This window comes from Ochlerotatus camptorhynchus, unplaced genomic scaffold (assembly GCF_037179485.1).
Source record: "Ochlerotatus camptorhynchus isolate MF236.1 unplaced genomic scaffold, CSIRO-AGI_Acam_v1.1 ptg000428l, whole genome shotgun sequence".
Classification (NCBI taxonomy): Eukaryota; Metazoa; Arthropoda; class Insecta; order Diptera; family Culicidae; genus Ochlerotatus; species Ochlerotatus camptorhynchus.
In genome coordinates, this window is record NW_027040914.1 from 321,004 (window position 1) to 342,911 (window position 21,908).

At 40.4% G+C, this 21,908-nt stretch overlaps 2 protein-coding genes across 2 annotated transcripts; both read left to right on the forward strand.

Moving 5' to 3' along the window:
- The first annotated feature begins 753 nt into the window (after positions 1-753).
- LOC135711218 (zinc metalloproteinase nas-4-like) lies at positions 754-1,753 on the forward strand. Its single transcript, XM_065233999.1, has 3 exons — positions 754-796; positions 862-1,087; positions 1,151-1,753. Exons 1-3 carry the CDS (start codon positions 791-793, stop codon positions 1,702-1,704), a joined length of 786 nt encoding a protein of 261 aa, XP_065090071.1. The 5' UTR covers positions 754-790; the 3' UTR covers positions 1,705-1,753.
- A 14,481-nt stretch (positions 1,754-16,234) lies between these two features.
- Positions 16,235-17,114, forward strand: LOC135711219 (seminal metalloprotease 1-like). The gene is made up of 2 exons (XM_065234001.1): positions 16,235-16,330; positions 16,389-17,114. The coding sequence occupies exons 1-2, from the start codon at positions 16,240-16,242 to the stop codon at positions 17,108-17,110; spliced, it is 813 nt and encodes a 270-aa protein (XP_065090073.1). The 5' UTR covers positions 16,235-16,239; the 3' UTR covers positions 17,111-17,114.
- Positions 17,115-21,908: the final 4,794 nt, after the last annotated feature.

Below are 21,908 nucleotides of genomic sequence, written 5' to 3' on the forward strand. Positions count from 1 at the left end.
CTAGCCTATTGGTCCCAAGCAAACGATTAACGTACCCCATTCTAGTCGAAATTCTAGTGCTACGCAATGTTTGTTTTGATTCACTATGAAAGTTTGACAGAAAAAATAAGGGGTTATTGGTTTTTCTTATGTTTCGAGGGGTGAATCGATTAGCTTGGGACCGAAGAGAGTACCAGAGCTGAGCCAAAAAGTTGAGCACGTATCTTTGGGACCTTCTGGTCTTAGAGTTACCTCTATGATACCACTGCATGAGGCACAATTTTCTTGATGGATTCAAAAATCTGATAAGATCGTGTTTCAACGAGGTAGTGGAATGAATTGCCAATGTGACGTATGTATAGCTGCTCGTGTAACCAAATGTTACTTCCTGTGCAGTAAATTATTGACAAATGGTTTTTCTTAGAACTAATTGAATTTTTGAATCTATCCAAATTTAGACATTAGGGACGCAAAGGTTCAACTGTGAAAGTTCTTAGAATATTTTATTTTGTTGGAATTTAATACATTCCTAAAAATTAATTTCATTTTCAATATGTGCAAACGCCACCATAAATTTTAATCCTATCTAAACGTGTGTTAAAGTACCTAGATTGCAAATAAAAATATCCACGTATTGCCAGACTTCGATGGTAATCGAAAACTTTCTCTCTCACGAGCTCTTCAACAACTGAGTGTGTAATCCCACTTGAATATCCACTTCATTACCGAATCGTAAATATAAAGCTGGATGAGCATCTGTCAACCGTTGTCATTCTCAAAAGAAACCGTGTTGTCGTAATTACGTTCCAAGATGATGGTAAGTCTAACAGCTCTGTTTCAACTGATCAATCAATTTGTCAACTAGGTACTGCTTTTATTCAGAACAAAATCACATTTTGTGCAATCGTCACCTTCTGCGCCTACCAAATATTGGGCCTCCCAGTGATCAGCGACGATGCCGAACAGCGAGCTGGAAAATTCGAAGGCGACATCGTTCTGTCGTCGGAACAACGTATGGCACTAGCCGGCCTCCGCAATGGACTGTCGGCCGATCGGTATCGGTGGCCAAACAACACCGTTTTCTACCGTATCATTTCGGACAATTTCAGTAAGCATTTAATAGCTTAACAGACGTATCAAACGTTCGCTTCCTGTTCCACTAAAATTACAGCAACAGAGCACGTCGGCCACATTCACCGAGCCCTGGACACAATCGGCAATGTGTCCTGCATAAGTTTTATCGAAGCCGACGAAAATGCAACGGCCTTCGTTCGAGTCGTTGGGGACGACGTGGGTTGTTTTTCGGCAGTTGGATACCAAGGTTCCGTGCAGGATTTGAACCTGGCGCCCAATGGATGCTTCCGACTGGGAACGATCATTCACGAGTTTCTGCACGCACTTGGGTTCTTCCACATGCAGAGTGCCACCGAACGGGATGAATACGTGACCATTGTGTGGGACAATATCAGACGGGGTGTGGAGCGCAACTTCCAAAAGTACAATTCCAGTTTTGTGACAGGGTTCAACGTAGAATACGACTACGGAAGTGTGCTGCATTACTCGGCTACGGCTTTCAGTGTCAATGGGAACCGGACCATCGTACCGAGGAACGAAAACGTAACCATCGGACAACGCACGGGGATGAGCGACGGCGACGTCACCAAGCTCAACCGAATGTATAGCTGCGACGACGCTGCGAGTGATAATGTGGAGGCGCGTGGTTGATGTTAAAATGGGGAAATAAATATCAATAACATGCGAAAGTCATTTGTTTTTCAAAGTCAGTTCACCCGAAGCTTTGAGTAGTTCGTAAGTACTTAATTCACATATTTACCACGCTCAACGCGGGTTGCGTATTATCGGATAAGCTATCGATTGAGTTTGCGTTGTGTATGGGAAATATGCACGCGATGTCTGATTGATAATCGCGTGCACAGGAGAAGCAGATAGCACCAGTGGTGCGTAAAACAGTCAGGTTCAATGAGTCACTTTCATATGAATATGAACTGCCATTTGCCTCATCATTCACTGCCTCATGAGAGTCTGAATGATTGAGAAGTAAACGAGTCACTGACAGCCGAACACTCAGTCAGTAGCTCAATCAACACGTTTATTCTTCCGTGATGGTACCCAATCCTTGTTTTGAATAAATGAGCGTACATTTTCTATGGAAAAATGCCTCAATTGCATGCTGTGTGAGCGAAGGCATGCGGTGTGAGTCGCCTGTTCGTGAGTGACTGAATGTTTTTGTTGGCTCTTTCATTGCCTCTTCCTTTACCGCTTTGTACAAACGGTCTGGACAGAGCAGTAACCTGGGAAGGAGAAGCAGATAGCACACACGGAATTCATGTTATAGCTGTTCTTCTTGTTATAAAAATTGGTACCATTGAAATCAAATAAAAATAGGCGTAACAAAATATCCTATTTTGCTTTAAGCACAGACAAACTGACATAACACTCATAACCACATTCTTCGCAAATAAGGTTTTAGTTGAAAATGTACTCGCGTTTGTCATGGTGGCGCCACTGAAGCGTTAAGCAAGCCACACCATTTCTAACTTATCAGTGATGCCAGTTCTTTTTCAGGTATATTTAGTAGTCAGCTCGGCTCTTGAAAAGGCATCTCACTGGAGACACGTACCATATACTAACCTTAAGAAGAAAATCTAGATTTTTTTAATTTTTTTCTTTCTAGCGTCCTGGCGAAAACCTTACCTCAATCCGAAGTGTTTCAGGTTAATTGACAAGGTCATGTGATATACGGTCATTGCGAGAATTTTAGTGTACCACTTTAATACTTGACGCATTTGACGCATTTGCACTGCTGCTGCTGATGATGACCACCGACCGAACACCATCACACACGGTGATTTAATAAGCACCGTTCGGCGAAACCGGATGGAATACGGTTTTGAAATCTGTGTTAGGGAAAGCGCTGTTTGCAGGCAATCGGTGATCATTTTTATCACCATTGCAACAGTTGGAAATTTGTGTTATTTTCAATAGTGACCTATTGAAAATTGATCAAGTGTTCATTTTAGCAGATTCTTAGAAGAATTGTTAATCGATTGGCTTGTTCAGAATTAAAATCCATCCACTATTGACAGAGTTATAAGGGGTCAAAACCTGACCACTTTTCGTAACGCGGTAAATTTTGTTTTTTTTTTTTAATTTGCACCCCCAATATGTTGCCAAAAGACGTTATCCTACGTCAAAAGAAATATTACAAACTGATCTAGAAAAAACGAACTAAACCTCCGGCGAAGCAGCTGGCGAGTCAGGTCAATGTCAAAAAGTGCGGAGACCCTATTGAAGAGTCTCTGTAAACCACCGATTGCGCTGAAGAAGCTATAATCAGTTCGCTGTATGGACAGGCGCAGCATTGAATTATTCCGTAGAGTTGAATACCGATGTCAATTTGCTCAAGGAGAACAGGGCAATCGGTGCGACCTTGCAGAATATCTGCAATTAGCAATGCCCTTGCTGTATCTCTTCGGACCGATCAGTTGCAAACGACTTTCTTAGCTAGGTAATCGGAAGGGATCCGTCCACGACAGTTTACGTAGCGCTTATCTCAGGAACCGTCGATAAACAGACTCTAGAGTCCAGACAACCGAGGAGTATTCTAATTTGGAGCGAGACAATGAGCAGTCCAACGATTAAAGGCAGAAGGTATCCGTGAAGTCTTTGGCAACCCTGAAGATAACCCCTAGAGATGTGCTGCTTGAAAGAGAATTATGCATCCAGAATCACACCTAGGTCTTTAATTTGGCTGACGCGCTCAATTTCAGTGCATAACACAACATACTTGAACATAATAGTCTCTTTCTTGCGCGAAAAAGAGAACCGAGCATTTGGACGGGTTAGCCTCCAAATGATTCAGAATACACCAATCACCAAAAGCATTCAACTGACGTTAAAGGAAGCAACAGTCTTTAATTGAGTGAATTCGAAGGAAGAGTTTAAAGTCTGCGTAAGTTAATCGTGGTCCCTCAATTACTAGATTTACGTCGTTGAAGTAAATCAGGAAAATCAGCGGTCCCAGGTGACTACCCCGGGGTATGCCGGAAGTGGCAGCGAACATACGGGACTGGTGATCACCAATGACAACAGTAAGATAGCGATCGGTGAGGTACGACTGAAACCATAGCAAAAGGCAGCCGTGGATACCTAGCCTGTCCAGTTTTGCAGTCAGTATAAAGGACATCCGTCTGAGCACGATCCGACATACTGTTAGAGATGTAGGAAGTAAGGCACAGCAAGTTAGTGGCAGTGGAACGACCAGCCATGAAACCATGCTGGTCGATACTAATATACGGCTTAAGGCTGGCGCACAATGTATAAGGTTCCGGGTTTTTTGAAGATAATGCATGCTAACTGTCAAAAAACATGAAAACTTATCCATTGTGCGCCGGCCTTTACAGCTAGCGAGTGACGGTTCCATAACAACGAGTTCGAACAAATTAGCAACAGTGCTGAGCGAAGTGATGCCACGGTAGTTGTCCTGTTTGTTGCCTTTCTTGTGTACTGCAAACATGTGCGTTAGCTTCCAACAGGATGGGAAAACGCCAACGTCCACGGACCGTTGAAAAACGTACAGCAGTGGAGACAACAAACTGTCCAAGTGCGTTTTGAGGAACGTCGATGGAATTCCGTCAGGACCCGGATTGTACGACGACTTGAGTTTCGAGGAAGCCCTGGAAAACATCCCGGGATTGATATTATTTCTACTCATGGTTTGGCCAGAGAGTGGTACGTAACTGGCAGCCAGTCAGGCATGGTCGTCACTCAGTCTCTCGTCCGTGAAGACACTAGAAAAAATTTCAGAGAGAGGCTGACAGATATCTTGCGTAGATGAGGCCACGTTACCATTATGGCAGACGGCAGAACAGTTGCTCGGCGTTGTTCGTTGACGAACTTCCAAAACTGCTTGGGACGTGACTTAAGCTTTCTCTGCAATCCACGTCGATACTACATTAGTGATGCAATTAGTGATATCCAGCAAAAAAAAAATCACACTATGCAAAGAAAACAAATCCCTAAAAAAAATCACTGAGATTATGTGAATATCTGCTACGGATCCATATTTCTGCAAAATTCAATCAATTATATAGATCTACGGAAAATTTCGTAGAACTGGCATCACTTACTTTCATCTGCTTTGTTTTCATTCAACACAGCTGACGTGTTGACAGAACGAGGGAAAAGCATCTAGTGATAAAAATGCATTAACGAGGGATGCTCCGGTTTCAAACCAATGCCTTGGAATGTCCATGGTAGAGGTTGCTAGTGTGCATGTAAAATACGCTTGACGATATTGACGTAGGAATACGTCTTTGATTTCTATATGTGGTTACACTTTGTGAAAACCGAAAATGGAACATATAACAAATTAAGAAATATTTTGAACGTTAATAACTCAGCTGCCCATGGTCCAATTTCAATAATTTTATCACCAATCGATCAGAAATATGGCTACGCATCGATAACAATGCTTCCGAATGTTGATTTTTAACAAGAAACTATTGAAAAACTTGTAAATGTACAGCATTGTCCAAAAGCGTCGAATTAACTAACAAATCCACCAATTACCTACATGCATATGCTGCTTCCCCAGCACAGTCGTCAGAGAGTAGTAAGTAGACGAAACAAGTCGAAGTGGCATCGATCCTCGGGCGCGTGCGAATAGGGAGGATGGAATTGCGTAATATTTTGCACACTCATCGCCATACTCAGAACCACACGCTCCCAACGACCACACCACTGTGTGGTGGTGTTCGGTCGTCGAAATTAGTAGCAGCAGTAGCAGCAGTAACAAAGCTTTCGGCGTGTGGCGTTGAAAATTGTTCTCCAGTAACAACGAAAGGCTGCCTGCAAGCAGCGAGCTGCAGAGACCACATAAGCAACCATCAAAGGAGGAAGAAGCTGCACCGCTATGCTATGGATCGGAATCAGTAGCTCTTCGTGAGTCGCTGCGGGTCGGTCATCTATGCCAAGCGTGTCACCCTCGCTCCAAACGACATACAGCTCGACATCCCCATAAGACATAAGACATCGTCTCCCGCAAAGTTTACATTTTTCTCTCTACCAACACATACATCAGGGCTAGATAGATCTCCACAGGATCTATAGAATCCACGCAATTTCAAAAAACCAAAATGCACATCATTACGAAAAGAGGTCAGGTTTCGACCAATAGCAGATAGATTTTAATTCTAAACAAGCCAAACGATTGGAAATTTATCTACCAATCTGCTAAAATGAACACTTAGTTCATTTTCAATACGTCACTATTGAAAAATACCAAATGTCCAACTGTTGCAATGGTGATCAAAATTATCACCGAATGTCTTAAAACAGCGCATTCCCTAACACAGACTTAAAAATCGAATTCGATGCGGTCCCACAGAACGGGCGCTCGTTGGTCCCGGAGAAACGTGCTCAACTTTTTGGCTCAGCTCTGGTACTATCTGGTCCCAAGCTAATCGATGCACCGCTCGAAACATAAGAAAATCCACGATCCCCTCATTTTATCTGTCAAACTTTCAAAGCGAATCAAAACAAACATAGTGTAGTACCAGAATTTCGACTAGAATGGAGTACGTTAATCGATTTGCTAGGGACAAATAGGCTAGTCAAGTAGTGAGCCAATTTGAAATGGTTAGTTTCCACCGGTTGCTTCAACCACCATGAGCACCAATTTTTCAATCTTTTCTGGCAGCACTGCCTAGAGCCAAGAATGTTTACATTCGTTTGATGCCCTTTTTTGTGTTTGTTACTTTTTTCTGAAGGAGAACTCTCCCTCCAGCAATTGATAGGATTCCACAGAAAACTGATCGGGACACGGAATTAACACTCATTCCCGCACTTGGGAAATAAGATTCAACATCAAGCTCAACTTAAAAAAAACCAGGCAATTTCAGAAGTTCGTTTTCTTTGCAAAATTTAGATCCAGAGATTGCTTAGAAAGGGGTGTGCTCGGCTGGGTTATCTGGGTTGGATTGCGGCTGGAGTTCACACACTTTTTAGATAGGTGATGCGGATGGTGGTCAAGGATGAGAATTGTAATTCCTGTAAGTTGTTTAAGTAGATGTGTGCTTTTTTGCATTAATTATCGCTCAACGTTTTGACAGCTACACTGTACCAAACCACCGTCCTCTGTTCGAATGAAACCCAGGGCTGTTACAAGATTTTCTAAAATCAATCCGCGAAATCCGCGATTCCTCAAAATAAATCCGCGACTTCAAATACTAATCCGCGACAAAAAAAATTGTTTTCATTGCCTAAAAATACCATTTGTATAATACTACATGGTATTTCAAGCTTATTGCTTATAGCATATTAGATTTTTGCCTTCTCTCAACTTAGTACTTCAACTTTCACATTTTAATTGAGAGCTTTCTATACCTGTACCATCCTATCCTCAATTTTCCAACCCCAAAAATTAATAGACCGGACGGGAATCGAACTCAGTCGCCTCCAGCATGGACCTGCTTTGTAGCTGCGTCTTTACCAACTGAGCTAAAGGAGTATCGTTTGTAAACTTAAAAAAAAATATTTATGTATAGTATAAATTCTGAGTAATTATGTAACACCCTTACATTATGAGATTCTATTGAATAATACCGGCCTAGATTTGATGAAACATTATTTAAAAAAATTATGTATTTTCATTTGAAATGCGAATTTTCATGAAAGTTAACCTTTGTGTCTCTGACGTATTTTGGTGTCCTAAATGTTATTTGGCTCTAGTTTTCTCAATTTTTGACCGATTCAAACCAAACACCCTGCACATAATCGAGAAATTGCCAGAGTTTCATAAGTCACACTTATTGGTCACGTCGCGGTTCTGTATCCACACGGATATTCCTTGGGGTCTGCCGAATCGTATTCATGTGACTGTGTGGATCATGAACGACTTATTACTATGTATACCGGAAATTATAGGTTTTCCAAATCGTCCAGGACATCAGTTGATTTGTTCTACTAAATCAACCAAGACTACAATAATGTCTGTAGTATCAAAAAATATCCAGTCAGATTCAAAGTGTCTATGTGGATCATGCATGATCTATTTCCGAGTAACCCAGATGTTGTAGGTTCTTCAAATCGTCCTGGAGTTCAGATAATTTGATCTACTAGATCAACCGAGATTGGGACAATGTCTTTAGTATCGAAATATTTCCAGACAAATGCACAGTGTCTATGTGGATCATGCATGAACTATTGCCATGTATACCAGATGTTTTAAGTTCTCCAAATTATTCTGGAGTTACTAGGTCAACCATGACTGGGATAAAGTCTGTAGTATCGAAATATTGTTTGGATTCATAGTCTCTATATGGATAATGTCAGCAATCTCTGTGAATGTGGACAAGGTTACCAGGACGCTGATCACATCCTTTGGTCTTGTGCGGAGTATCGTGGAGTCAGATCACATTTTTATGATTCCCTTCGGGCTCGAGGTAGACAACCTAACGTTCCAGTTCGGGATATTTTGGCTAGACGCGATCTGGAGTTTATGAAACTCATATATGTTTACTTTAAGGATATTAACATTAGATTGTAAGTTTGATTAACCTTGTGTTTAGTTTGTATTTTGTACGTGTGGGTTTTTTTTTTTCAATGTCTGTTATCAAGATGAATAGAAATAATTTCATGCTTTAGGATTAATTAAATAGTTGTATCGTAAACCACATTTCAAACCTCCTTCTTCCCTTTTCCCATCCAAAAAATTGTAAATCTCCACTAACCTCGAGACAACCGCGAGTACTCGGTCCAGTTCCTTTAACTTTAAATATAAGACAGTAATAATGTATAAAGCAAATGATAACTCGGCTCTGTAAAGTTTATTCGATTGAGCCTGTACAAATAAATGAATTATAAAAAAAATATGGATAATGTTTAATTATTTTCACGTATACCAGATGACTAGGTTCTCCAAATCGTCCTGCACTTCAGATGATTTGTTTTACTAGATCAACAAAAACTAGGATAATATCTGTAGTATCGAAATATCGATTTGGAAATCCTAGAACATTTGGCATACACGGAAATAGGTTGGCATGATCCACATAGACACTGCAAATTTGTTTGGGCATATTTCGATACTACAGATATTGAATTAGTCTTGGGTGATCAAGTAGAAAAATAATCTGATCTCCAGAATGATTTCAGAACCTATAACATCTTGTATACGTAGCAATAGGTCGGGTACAATCCACATAGACACTTTGAATCTGTTTGGACATATTTCGATTCTACAGACATTATTGCAGTCTTGGTTGATATAGTAGAACAAATCAACTGAACTCCAGGACGGTTTGGAGAATCTAGAATATCCGGTATACATGGCAATTACTCGCATATATACGATTCGTTTATGATTTGACAAAGAAAAATGCTATGTTCATATTGGAAATAAAAAAAAAACATGATAATGTCTCACATTGGACAAACCTCAGGGAATTTCCGTGTAAATCCGGTATGACTTATGGAATTAAGATCATTTCTAGATTATTTGCAGGGTGTTTAGTTTGAACCGGTAAAAAATTGAAAGCCAAATGAACAACAAAATTGACAGCTAAATAATACGGGACGGAAAGGTTACAATGAATTCCACAATTTGTGTGACAGTACATCATTCAATTCGCTATTTTCGCGACATCATTTAATGTTTCCGCGATTTTCGCGACTGAAACTTCAAATCCGCGACAAATCCGTGAAAATCGCGAAATCCGCTTTATTCGCGATATCCGCGCCTGTTGTAACAGCCCTGGACCTCAAACCATTCAAATCGAAACATCGAAAACGCCTTTTTCGAATGATAGCTGCAACCGGATGACGATTGTTTTAAAATCAGATGATTTTCCTCTCGAATACAGGATGAACATTGTTATGAAAATGGATACCCAAGTAACAATTTTGATTTTATGAGGGTTCTGGAGACCATGATTTAGACTTGTAGCATGCTTTAAAACCTCGATAAAACTTGCAATGTTATTTGGGTAGGGCCTTCAGTTGGAATGCGTAATGCTCTCTGCAGAATGATAGTCATCTTAAATTGAAATTCAATTGTTATTGGCTCAGCTCCTTAATGCAAATCATTCAAATCGATGATGTAAATAATTCTATCGTACGTCATTTGCTGCTCTCAGTAGACAAACGAGGAGAAAGCATAGCCATCGCTATCAGAGGTGGTACGAACATTGGTAAAGCGTGGAAACCGTAAATTTGCTATTTCGTGGGTTTACCTTAATCAAGGAAGTTTCCTCTACCAGCAAGTAATTTTTGTATCGATGATGAATGGCTGTTCATGGCTAATCAATATGGAAATGTAAACAATCGAATTAATAATCTAATCTAAAGCATTTTCAAGTCATCCTATCCTTAAATTGTTGTCCTATGAGCCCTGTATGTTTTACAGCCAATTTTCAAATAAATATCATCCTTTATTTGGAGGACAGTTATATGGATGCTCATCAGTTGATGCAAATTCAACCATAAGGAAATTATCCAAATTTCGACAGCATATTGTTGAAGGGTTCGAGCAATGCAATAATCAGTCGAAGTATTGCGGATTTTTTCGTTCAGTGTAGGTCCACATGCAGAAATACCCAGAAACACCTTCCGACACCTTAAAACACACAAGAAACATTTAGACTGGATTTCAAGAAGTGATGTAATACAGGACATGCGGATAAATTCAAAGCATCTCAAAGTTACAAATTCAACAATAGTTTTATGAGAAAATGGGTCCTTATTTGGCAAGCAATTTGCACGTGTGGCCGAAAGAGTAAATCTTTCGTCATTACAGGCACAATCAACAAGGAGGTTTAGAAAACTCTTTGTTCTGGCCCGATTTGGCATCATGCCATTATGCCACACCGAGGCAAAAGATCGTAAGAATTCCATAAGAACCACTTATGAAATTGAGCCACAAGAAATCGATATGAATTTCATAGATTTGCCTTATGAAAAATAATGTCGACAAAAAAGTAATAAAACGGAGCAGACTGGAACCGAACCATGGGCGTTGAGATTACGGGTCCTATGTCTGGACCACTCGTCTGTCGACGCTGGGGTAAATGAAATGGCTTAAGGCGCATAAGAGCTACCTTATCAAAGATGAATACTAAGATGAAACTGTCGGAAGAAAAACTTTCTATTTTAGTGTCTTCTTTACGATCCCTTTCATCCAATGAGAACCCCCCGTATTCAAGGTAATTTTGTGGTTTTGCTGCCCCCTCGGAAGAGATGAAATTTTGCGCTCATTTTTATCAAAACAATCACACCAAAATCAGAGATGTCCCATTTTTTAATTACTCGATTAACAACTAATCGATTATTTTTTGTTCGCTGTGCTGCCATTTTTCCATCAATGAGAGTGCAGCACATGTTTGAAACGATCGGTGATGATCCTGTGGTGATGTTAATGCTTATATCGGCATGATGTAACCGATTATAAATAGTTTACTTTTCGGTTCGTTAATCGATTAAACGATTATTCGAATGACAATCGGACATCACTAGATGAATGTGAAACGTCATTTCAAATATAAGGACCGTTCATAAATAATGATACAATTTGAAAGGGACCGGGGATAATCACAAATTACGTCTCCATGGTAACTGAAATAAACACAAGTGTTCACCGGTTGACCTTATGTTAGACGAAAATCTTTCATAAGTCGCGCTTATGAAATTCATATGTGTCGTTCATAAGTCGAGCCTTATGAAATTCTTAAGTCTATTTGCCAATAGGCTAGTCAAGTAGTGAGCCAATTTAAAATCGTTAGTTTCGTATTGATTGTTGGTGTAACTGTGATGGATTGGTACGAAGCAAATCAAGTGAATAGAGATTGCTGACGTTTATCGTACGCACACTACGTCACGTATATGTATATGCAAAATGTTTTCATCGGGAAAAAAAGTTCATAGCGGAAAATTTTCCCGATGAAAACAAATCACTGACTCAATCATACTTTAGCAATCTCTATATTGTACAAAAAATCGCACATCCGCCAAATTGTCCAGAGTTACGTCCAATCGAGGGATATTGGACTCTGATGAAGCGGAAGCTTTCTGGAAAGAAACAAGGAATCAAAGATATCAAACACTTCCAACAAATTTAGACAAAGATGGCCACCACGGTCGTACAAACCCTAATGGATGGAGTTAAGCGCAAAGTTTGAAAATTTTATGCAAATACCGAATAATTCTAGATAGAGCTGGAATTAGGGCCTAACAGCTTTTGTAAACAATGACTTCTATCAATGATTTCTAGAAATTTAAGACTCGCCCACGCAAACCAACATCTTCATCGAGTAGGGAAAGACTTTCCCTATCCGATGGTTATGCTGGTATGCGTGGGCGTGCCCTGAGTTCCTAGAAATCATCGATAGAAGTCATTGTTTACAAAAGCTGTTAGGCCCTAATTCCAGCTCTATTTAGAATTATGTTTTGACAGTTCGCGTTTGGCTTTCAACGTTAGCAGTTCAGCTCGTGCAGTGTTCTGTGTGTGTAATTGGTCTTCCCTTTGTTTGTGCGTGCTGGCGTTCCGCCTTCCGGACGAATGTTGTCATCGTCGTGTTTCATTGATTCGGACGGTGAGGAGCTGGCGTCGCGAGTGATTGGTGATGGAAAGTGGATGCAGCCCTTTTTTTCTCTGCTGAGATCCCTCTAGTTGAAGCAGCTAGAGTGTATTTCGTGGTTGATGGGCTTTGCGCTACTATGTGAGAACCGAAAGGCGAGAGTGCTGTTTGACTGGCGGCCATGTTTTTGATGCTATTATCTACCCTTGTCTTTCTGCTTATAACACGATTTTCCGTCTCTTTCCACTACGTCAGGCAGGCCATATTTAAATAAGGCCCGTGATGTTGCCTACTGTCAAACGTATAGGATTGATATAGAGTTGCCAGCCCACTGTGTTTTTAACACCGTTTGAAGAAGTACCGGCAGCATATCTATTGGAGCTCTTCAAAATCATCGTTATGTCATGGATTCCTTTGCAACATATCGGGTGAGATCTTTCCTTTATTTTTCTCGCAATCCCATTTTATTGTTAGTCATGTTATGTCATCACACTTTACATTTACATCCTTACATTATTAGTAATTAGAGATAAAAATATATATATATATTTGCTTAAAATAACCTTGAAATTTCAGTGTTAATCCACTTGATATTGTGAGCTGAGGAAACAAAGAGCTGCATCTTATTATATGTAAAATAATTATTATTTTCATTGCAGAATATCAACTATTTTATCTAGGGCAAAGGTCGGCTTCGGCACCCATTGACTGTTCTCGGCAACCAAAATTTCAACGTTAATTTCACTTTCAAAGTGTTTTTTATGTTACTTCATACGCGAAGTTAACGATTTTCAGAGTTGGTTGGAAATGCTAACATGAAGCTTTAGTGTGATGATTTATTAGCTAGAGAATGATCTGTAGAAGAGGGTAGGTGGATAGTTCCGTTAGAGTACGGCAGTATGAAAATTGAATAGAAGTTGAAAATGAGCGAAGGGCCATTAAAGCGACAGTTTTCAAGATGACGCACATTTTTGCCTAGCCCGTACGATGTACGCGGGGACTTGAAGTATGTCTCCAAGTCCACAGGCAAAAATGTGCGTCATCTTGAAAACTGTCGCTTTAATGGCCCTTCGCTCATTTTCAACTTCTATTCAATTTTCATACTGCCGTACTCTAACGGAACTATCCACCTACCCTCTTCTACAGATCATTCTCTAGCTAATAAATCATCACACTAAAGCTTCATGTTAGCATTTCCAACCAACTCTGTTAATTTCACTGTATCTTCCCAACAAAACACTTAGCTGAATGTATTCAAACGATTCCTTAGTCTTTCAGCTTCAATCTGACTAAATTTTTACAACTGAGCAATCCTGTTATGCAAGATTTTTCTTTAAATGAAATATAAGCACTGCAAAATGCAGCTGATTTCGAGCTGCCGATAATAGAACAGCTGATTAACACGCAGTTCAAATGGAAAGGTTGCCGAAGAAAAATGGACTGCCAACAATAATCACACTCACCTGAGTAGTTTGGAGCGTTGTAAAGTTTTGAACAATTCTGTCGATTGGAATGGATAGAGCAAGCAGCAGCTAAATTTATACAAACAAACACGTCATATGTGTGCGTGAGGTTAAGAAAATGCTAATAGAAGGGAGCATTCATTATTTAATATTTAATGTTCTGATATATTTAATTTCTCCATTACATATATTTTCATTATATAAATAAATACTGGGTTGGGAGGGAGCATCAGGGTATCATTTGACCTGGGACCAGGGAATCAAAAAAATCCTATCTTCCTATGCTTACCGATGATATAAACACTAGTAAACGGAATCATGATCAGTGTACATCTGAGATCATGGGTTATCATTTGTGTTACACATCATGATCAGCAACTAAAACGATAATCCACTGATATGATGATAACAATCACATCTCGAAATCTTGTAACTTTGCCTTCGTTCTGGTTGTTCTGGAGGCCAAATACCCTACAATATGGATAGTATTGGAGCTGGGATGACATGTAGATGTCGAAAATAAATAACACTCTACAATATGGGTATTTTTAGAACTGGGATGAACATGTACAATGCTGGAAATTGAGGTCCGCTGCCATTTCGAAAACCAAGATGACGGCCATTGATTTCATGAAAACTGTTAAATACCCTACAATATGAGTATTTTTGGAACCGGAATAACATATAGATGTCGAGAATCGATATCTGCCACCCTTTTCCTATCAAATATGACAGCTATTGATTTAAGAAAAACTATCAAAGACCCTACAATACGGGTATTTTTGGAACCGGAATGATGTGTAGATGTCGAAAATCGATGTCTACCGCCATTTTGGAATTAAATATGGCGGCCAATTGCTTAAGAGAAAACTAGTCAACATGATGGTGGACATCGATTGTCAATATCTACACGTCATTCCGGTTTCAAAAATACCCTATTTTGGGTACAGTTTGTTTCTTAAACCAATGGCAATCATCTTGGATTCTACATCTGCATGTCATCCCTGTTCTGAAAATAACCTGTTGCAGGGTATTTGACAGTTTTTTTGCAATCGATGTCCGCCATCTTGGATTTCAAAATGGCGGTGGACGTCGATTTTCAATCTCTTTACGTTATCCCTGTTTCGAAAATACCCACATTATAGGTTTTTTTTTTAAATTATTTTTCTTGTCTTACATGGGGAATTGTCGGTGATGATCATGATCGGAGATTATCGCTATTTCATATGATCGTGATCTGTAACACAAATGATAATCGCATTATCGTTTCCAGGCCTTTCCGTTGTGATTTTTGAGTTTGTACTGATCATGAGTGTAACCAAAATGAGAATAACATTATCTTTATCTAAATCATAGATTTTGATTCCCTGCCTGGGACTGGACGATGGAGTGGTATGACAACCGAAGTCTAGAAGGGAATAAACACTATCATTTTCTTTATCCTACCGATTCGAATGTGGTGGTGTGAATTCTACTTCAACAGTTTCAGTGAGATTGACGCACCTTTCTTCACAAACCATCCTGTAGGAAGCTTAATAAGTATTGCGAATTGTGTTATTTGATTTGTTTGATCGTATCGTTGGAAGGAGTTTCTTAAATTCCCGTGGATTTCGTGTAAGTGTCTCTGCTTACGGGTACAGCGATATTGTGAATTCAGATCGGTAGCTCAAATTGATCTTGCTATTAAGTGGAGCTGCAATACAAGACAAGATCTTTGAAGGGATGGTGGCTACCTTACATACATACATACATACATACATACCGAATAACTATGTTTTGACTTCATGGATTTTCAAATCATATCCCATTAATCTGAAATAAACAACTACAATTGAAATATAATGCGAAATTTGTGTTTTTCTTACGTTTTGATGTGTCCGGATTATTGCGGACACATACCTTACATCTTCGAACAGGGCTGTGTTGTTGTTGCCAACAGCTTATCAAAACCTATTATCAATTAAAGCAAAGGTCGTATTTGTACTAACTTTTCCAGGCGTCGTCTTACCTGGAAAAGTGAGTACAAATACAAGATATGACCTCTTATCCAATCAAAAGCGGTACAACCTTCTTCGAATCTATGTACCTATTCACATTAATCCCTGATTAGATAACTTTAGCGGAATACCTACCTTCAATTCTAAGCGATATAAATGTTTCCGGAGCCATCGTGTTGCCTTCCAGTCTATGATAATTCGTTGAAGATGTCGAAAATATTCCTCCCGCTAGTCTTGCTTGGCCTAGCGACCATTAATGGAGGCGACGGTCGGACAGTTCCAAATACTGTGGATAATGGTATTTCTTGGTTTTGTGCTGTACGAAAAAAAGGTATGTAAGTCTTTTATGATTTTAGTTCAGCGACTGCACCACTTGACGCCCGGCGAGCTAGCAGAGGAACTGAGCGGTCAATTCGAAGGGGACATCATTCTGAACGACGCACAGGAAGTCGCACTCCGCAAACGCACCGGAGTCCGGATGCCGCAGTTTATCTGGCCAAATGGAATCGTACACTACGAAATTGTTGAAAGGGATTTCGACGCTGCCCAGCTGGTCGCAATTGACGATGCAATCAAGGACATAGAGCGAATCAGCTGTGTTCGGTTTGTGCTGCGTGCTCCTGGTTCGACCGTGCAAGACTACGTCCGGATAACGGGAAGCGATTCCGGGTGCTTTTCCTACGTCGGCCGTCGCACCGGTGAGCAACAGCTGAACCTGGAACCGGCGAGTCCTGGGTCGGGATGCTTCCGACATGGTACGATACTGCACGAGTTGATTCACGCGCTCGGGTTTTACCACATGCACAGTGCCAGCGATCGCGACCAGTACGTGGCGGTCCAGTGGCAGAATGTTCGCGAGGGAGCAGAGGCAAACTTCCAGAACTACGGAACGGATTTTATAACGGACTTTGGAGTGGAGTATGACTATGGCAGCATTATGCATTACAGTGCGACGGCTTTCAGCAAAAACGGGGAAAGGACGATCAGTCCGAAGGTGGCCGCGGTTTCCATCGGGCAGCGGTTCTGGATGAGCGAGAATGACATCTGGAGGATCTGGAAGATGTACGGGTGCTCGTGAGGAGGTGCCGATGTGACAACTCAAGGAAAATTTTCTTTCTATTCCAAGCGAGTCACGATGGGACGATGGTTAAAATTTTAAATAATATTTTATTACGAGTGTCGTTTGTACAAACTGGAACGCCGATCATCTTATACTGCATCGATATAAATTACTTTACAGGAAGGCTTAATCTATAGACTACAGTACAACACCTACATTTACCTATTCGTCAGTGTAGATTCAACGAGATAAATTATCTTAAAAAAGGACTCATTTTATAAATTAAAATTCTTTCACTGTTCGTCAGTTATTTTTCCCTATCAACGTAAATACTTCCATCTGGGTAATCGCGATCGGTTTCTTTGTACAAACATAATTACAAGGCTTCATTTTACATCTTTGCGATTGTGAGTGTGTGTGTGTGTGTGTGTATATATGTGAGTGTATGGTTTCTTCATCCTAGTCCGTATCTAGATTCTATGCTAAATCAACTGTGACAAGCGTACAGTAGAAACCAAATTAGAAACGTTTCATTCTAATCGAAAATCAGTCTGCAGAATGGAACGATTGACCGGGGAAATGGTGCTCAGATTCTGCTCAGGCACTGTTGGCTATTCATGGTGAACTTTAGTTTTTTTAGTTACATAGTTTTGCATCTCAATTCCTAATAAATATTTTTTTTTATTCATTTGAATTTGAAAAGCCTAATTTCATTTGATAACTTTAACAATTTTTAATTTGCTGAAAATTGATTAATTTTTAATTTTTAATATAAATCAACTGAAAAGATTATGAGTTTAGAGTACCGATTTACTGTGACTTACTTAAAAATAAATGTTGTTTGCTGTTGTTACGCGTAATTGCAGAAGAGGGAGGGTTTTTTTTTCTCTTAAAAATTGGGAACATTTGACTTAAAAAAAAATGTGGTGGAATGTTTGGAACGCATTTAGTTTGATGGCTCATTGGAATAGCGTATGAGTTTTTTTTTTTTTTCGATTTTAAGCGATGAACATACAAACAATTCAGAATCGAAGGATCAACATCATGTCTAATGGTGTAAACGCAGTACTTCCCGTCAATAGCATATCAATTCAGCTGAAAACCGCAGCATGCTATTCAAGGTCCGACGAAAGATGGTATTTTTTGTCTGAGCTGCCAACATGAAACTATTTAACAGTTCATTTGAAGCATCTGAGAGCAACCGTAACGGTACGCTGCTAAACTCATTTTAGCAGCCCTCACCATAGCGCAGCTACCGTATCGGGGGTTGCTATACGAGTAACTAAAATAGCAGTCGGCTTCTCGGTGAGAAGCGCGTTACCAAATTTAGCAGCGGGATAGCAGCGCGGGAGAAAGGTTGCTATTCGTAGACTTATCAAAATGCTCACTACCGGTACGGACTACGGCGAGTAAATTGATAACCGCGATAGCAGCGACCGGTGTGGAGAAGAGTGACTAAACTAAAATGAGAGCGCTGTGCGCTGTTAAAATAGTCGCGCAAATGACAACGACCGTTACGGTTGCTCTGCTAAGGGTGTAGACGCAGAACTCCATTTTTGTATTATTCCACTTGAGAATCAGTGCATAATTTCCTGTCGATGCAAGGGGTAATCAACTCTGCACATTGTGCCGAAACACAGCATGGTCCCTTTAGACACACTTTGACAAGTAGGACTCAAATAATATAAAATAAAACGGCATCACTGTTGCGTGTTGACGTTTTGCCAACCGTTGCTAGGGTTTGTTACTTGGTTGAACACTTTGTTTACTCAACAATTAAGCTATTGAAAGAATTTTTTATCATACTGGTAAAACAACGTTTCAATCAAACAAACGGGTATCCACTGGTTTTGAGGATCGTGGGAAAAATTCTGTAAGTATTCTCTGGATGGTGAATCTCTTCAAACCAGTCTGTACCTTCAGGATCACAACAACAAGAACAAAAGCTTATCATAGGGGGCGCGGTCAGATTCGAATCCCGGTCTTGCCGAGGATCTTCTGGGCTATATATGGACTTCAATGGAATATCCACAGGACTTTATAGGAATGTCCATAAAATTATGAAAGTAGTTTCAGTACATCTGGAAATGTCAATACGTATTAATCCCACTTATAAAAGCTATTGAATCACGAATCGCCCACGTTTATCATTTGTGCGGAGCTGAGTGGATTGAGCGGAAACTTCTCGAGTTCTAAACAGATCTACAGGCGCCGGATAAAGCGCTTCCGCTGAAGTCTGCGGTGACCGAAAATCCTATTTTCGAAGCATGACAGATCTGTAACATTCCTGCTCATCCCTGTCATTTGACCTTTCATAAATCTGACATTTGATTACTTTCTTTCCAATACCCTTCCAAGAATGCATAACACGACACTACACCCAAATTTAGTGTTTTGAACTCATTTCTTACTGGGTCATAAGATATACCCATAGAGTCTTTTCCTATTTGCATTCGTTATCCTTCCTCATGTGCACCTCAGCACGTTGTTTTTCGGTCGTCCGTATAGACGCAGCAATGCTTGCGCTGCGAGACTTACATACGGTTCGAAACTAAAGTTCTGCCCGACAACAACTCAGCAGCACCGAGACTCCTCCAACTGTGTCTCAGAGTCGGCGCACTACTGGGCAAACTGGAGGGGCTACGTGGACTAAAAGGCATTCAAGCTTTCAAATTAACTAAAACATAGAGTGGATCAACTTAAACACTGTATTCCTTCAAATTACCACTAAAGGACACTATGGGGTGTGAATTGTGTGGTGAGGTCGATTTTCTGGTACATACTTTTGATGACTACGACGACGGTAGTCCAGCGAGCGCTCGCTGCGGTTCCGGAACGATTCTGTCGATGATGGCGGTACCACCGCTCATTGAGAATCTAGAATAAAAAATCCGATAATGGCGGATTTTACAAGGCTGACCTTGTCGGAAAAATGGCGGTACCACTGACTAGTCTATCGGTGACCACAGCGAGGTGGCGGTAGGACTAGCGCGTCTACCGTATGTCGGCTGTGGTGGGGGTTGGTTTTAGCTGGGATAGCGGTTTATGCGGTTTCTTCTGACGGAGCCGGTCGACGACGGCAAGGCTGTGGTGGATGCGCCCACTTCATGCCGCGCATAGGCGTACACAGTGGGCGCATCCACTCGGCGGAAACTTTGTGTGACACCCCACACATAGCGTTAAGAATGAATAAAATTAATAAAGTAGATTGAAGTGGGATCCCAACCAAGAAGGTTGCTTTAATTCTATCACAGTCCGTGCTTCGTATTAAGGTCTACCAGGAGGTTTTCTTAGAAACTAAAATGGAACCAAAGCATGGCGATCCATTGCCAGTGACAAGTGTAAACCTACAAACCCAGAATTAATGAACTACAATCGAAAAACCGCGAGTGAGTGGAAATTTTCGCCGACTGATTCACAGAGTGTACATTCTCGCGTGTAATTAATTACCGGCGAAATGCGTTGGTTCAGCGCCGATGAGATCGTCGCCCCAGCCGTGGTGTCCAGCACGGAAGGACACCACACGGCCCAAACAGTGGCATTGTGCGTTATCGCAGGTGTAGCCGTGGGCTACCTTTTAGTGAAAAGTGTGATGAAATGCCACCGTCAACAGACAAAGTGCGTGGCGGAACGCACCGTCCGGTTGGCAAATTTGCCAGCATAAAAAAAAGAAGAAGACTGAGTGAACCGAAGTAATTAAAATCGGAGTTGCAACCATTCAAAAAACAAAAGTTGCAAAATTGGTTCCTGATCCAGAACTGTGTTGGAGCCCGTCGTCAAATTGATAAAGTGACGTGAACAATAAATTGCAAAACGAGAACTAATAAACAGTTTGGAAAAAGACATGGCATCGAAACAAACATTACCAAAAGAAAAATTAAAGTAGTGTTTAGATTTCTTTTCTCGTGAAGTGCAACACTGGAGACGATTAATCGCAAAAAGAAGACAAGTGAGTGAGGAGGAAGTCCTCGCGAAAAAGGAGACAATCGACGCTGTGTTCCGGGTCGCGACGGTAGCTGTCCAAGATATAGGATCACCGGGAGAGATGCTGACTCTGGATTTTCACCACAGAGAGCTGATCATGATGCTGGAGCAGTATAAAACCATGATCGGTCTCTAAAAGGAAAAAAAAAGGAAATGGAGAAGAAATGGTGTAAACAGACAGCAGCAGTATTCAACAACGGCCAAGTATAATTAAAAATAAGGTAAAGCAAAAACAAAAACCCGAAAATGAGTGAGTATAATAGATAAGAAATATGGAATGGATACGGACCTCCCTGATTTGCCTCAGGGTTGCCACAAATCTTTGTTCGCTGATGACACAGGCATTTCCGCTAAAGGAAGAAGTCTTCGTGTTATTTGCAGCAGACTTCAGAAAAGTTTAGATATTTTCTCTTCTTATTTACAAAAATGGAAGATTTCTCCCAACGCTTCCAAAACTCAACTTATAATATTTCCACATAAGCCTAGAGCTTCGTTTTTGAAACCTAGTAGTAGTCACATAGTCACTATGAACGGAGTTCCAATTTCCTGGTCAAACCAAGTGAAATATCTTGGATTAGTTCTTGACCAAAAATTAACTTTTAAAGATCACATTGAGGGCATTCAAGCCAAATGTAACAAATATATAAAATGTTTGTATCCTCTTATAAACAGGAAATCCAAACTTTGCCTGACGAATAAACTTCTAATATTTAAACAAGTTTTTAGACCGGCCATGCTTTACGCTGTGCCAATATGGTCTAGTTGTTGCACTACCAGGAAAAAAGCACTTCAAAGGATTCAGAACAAAATTCTGAAGATGATTTTGAAGTTG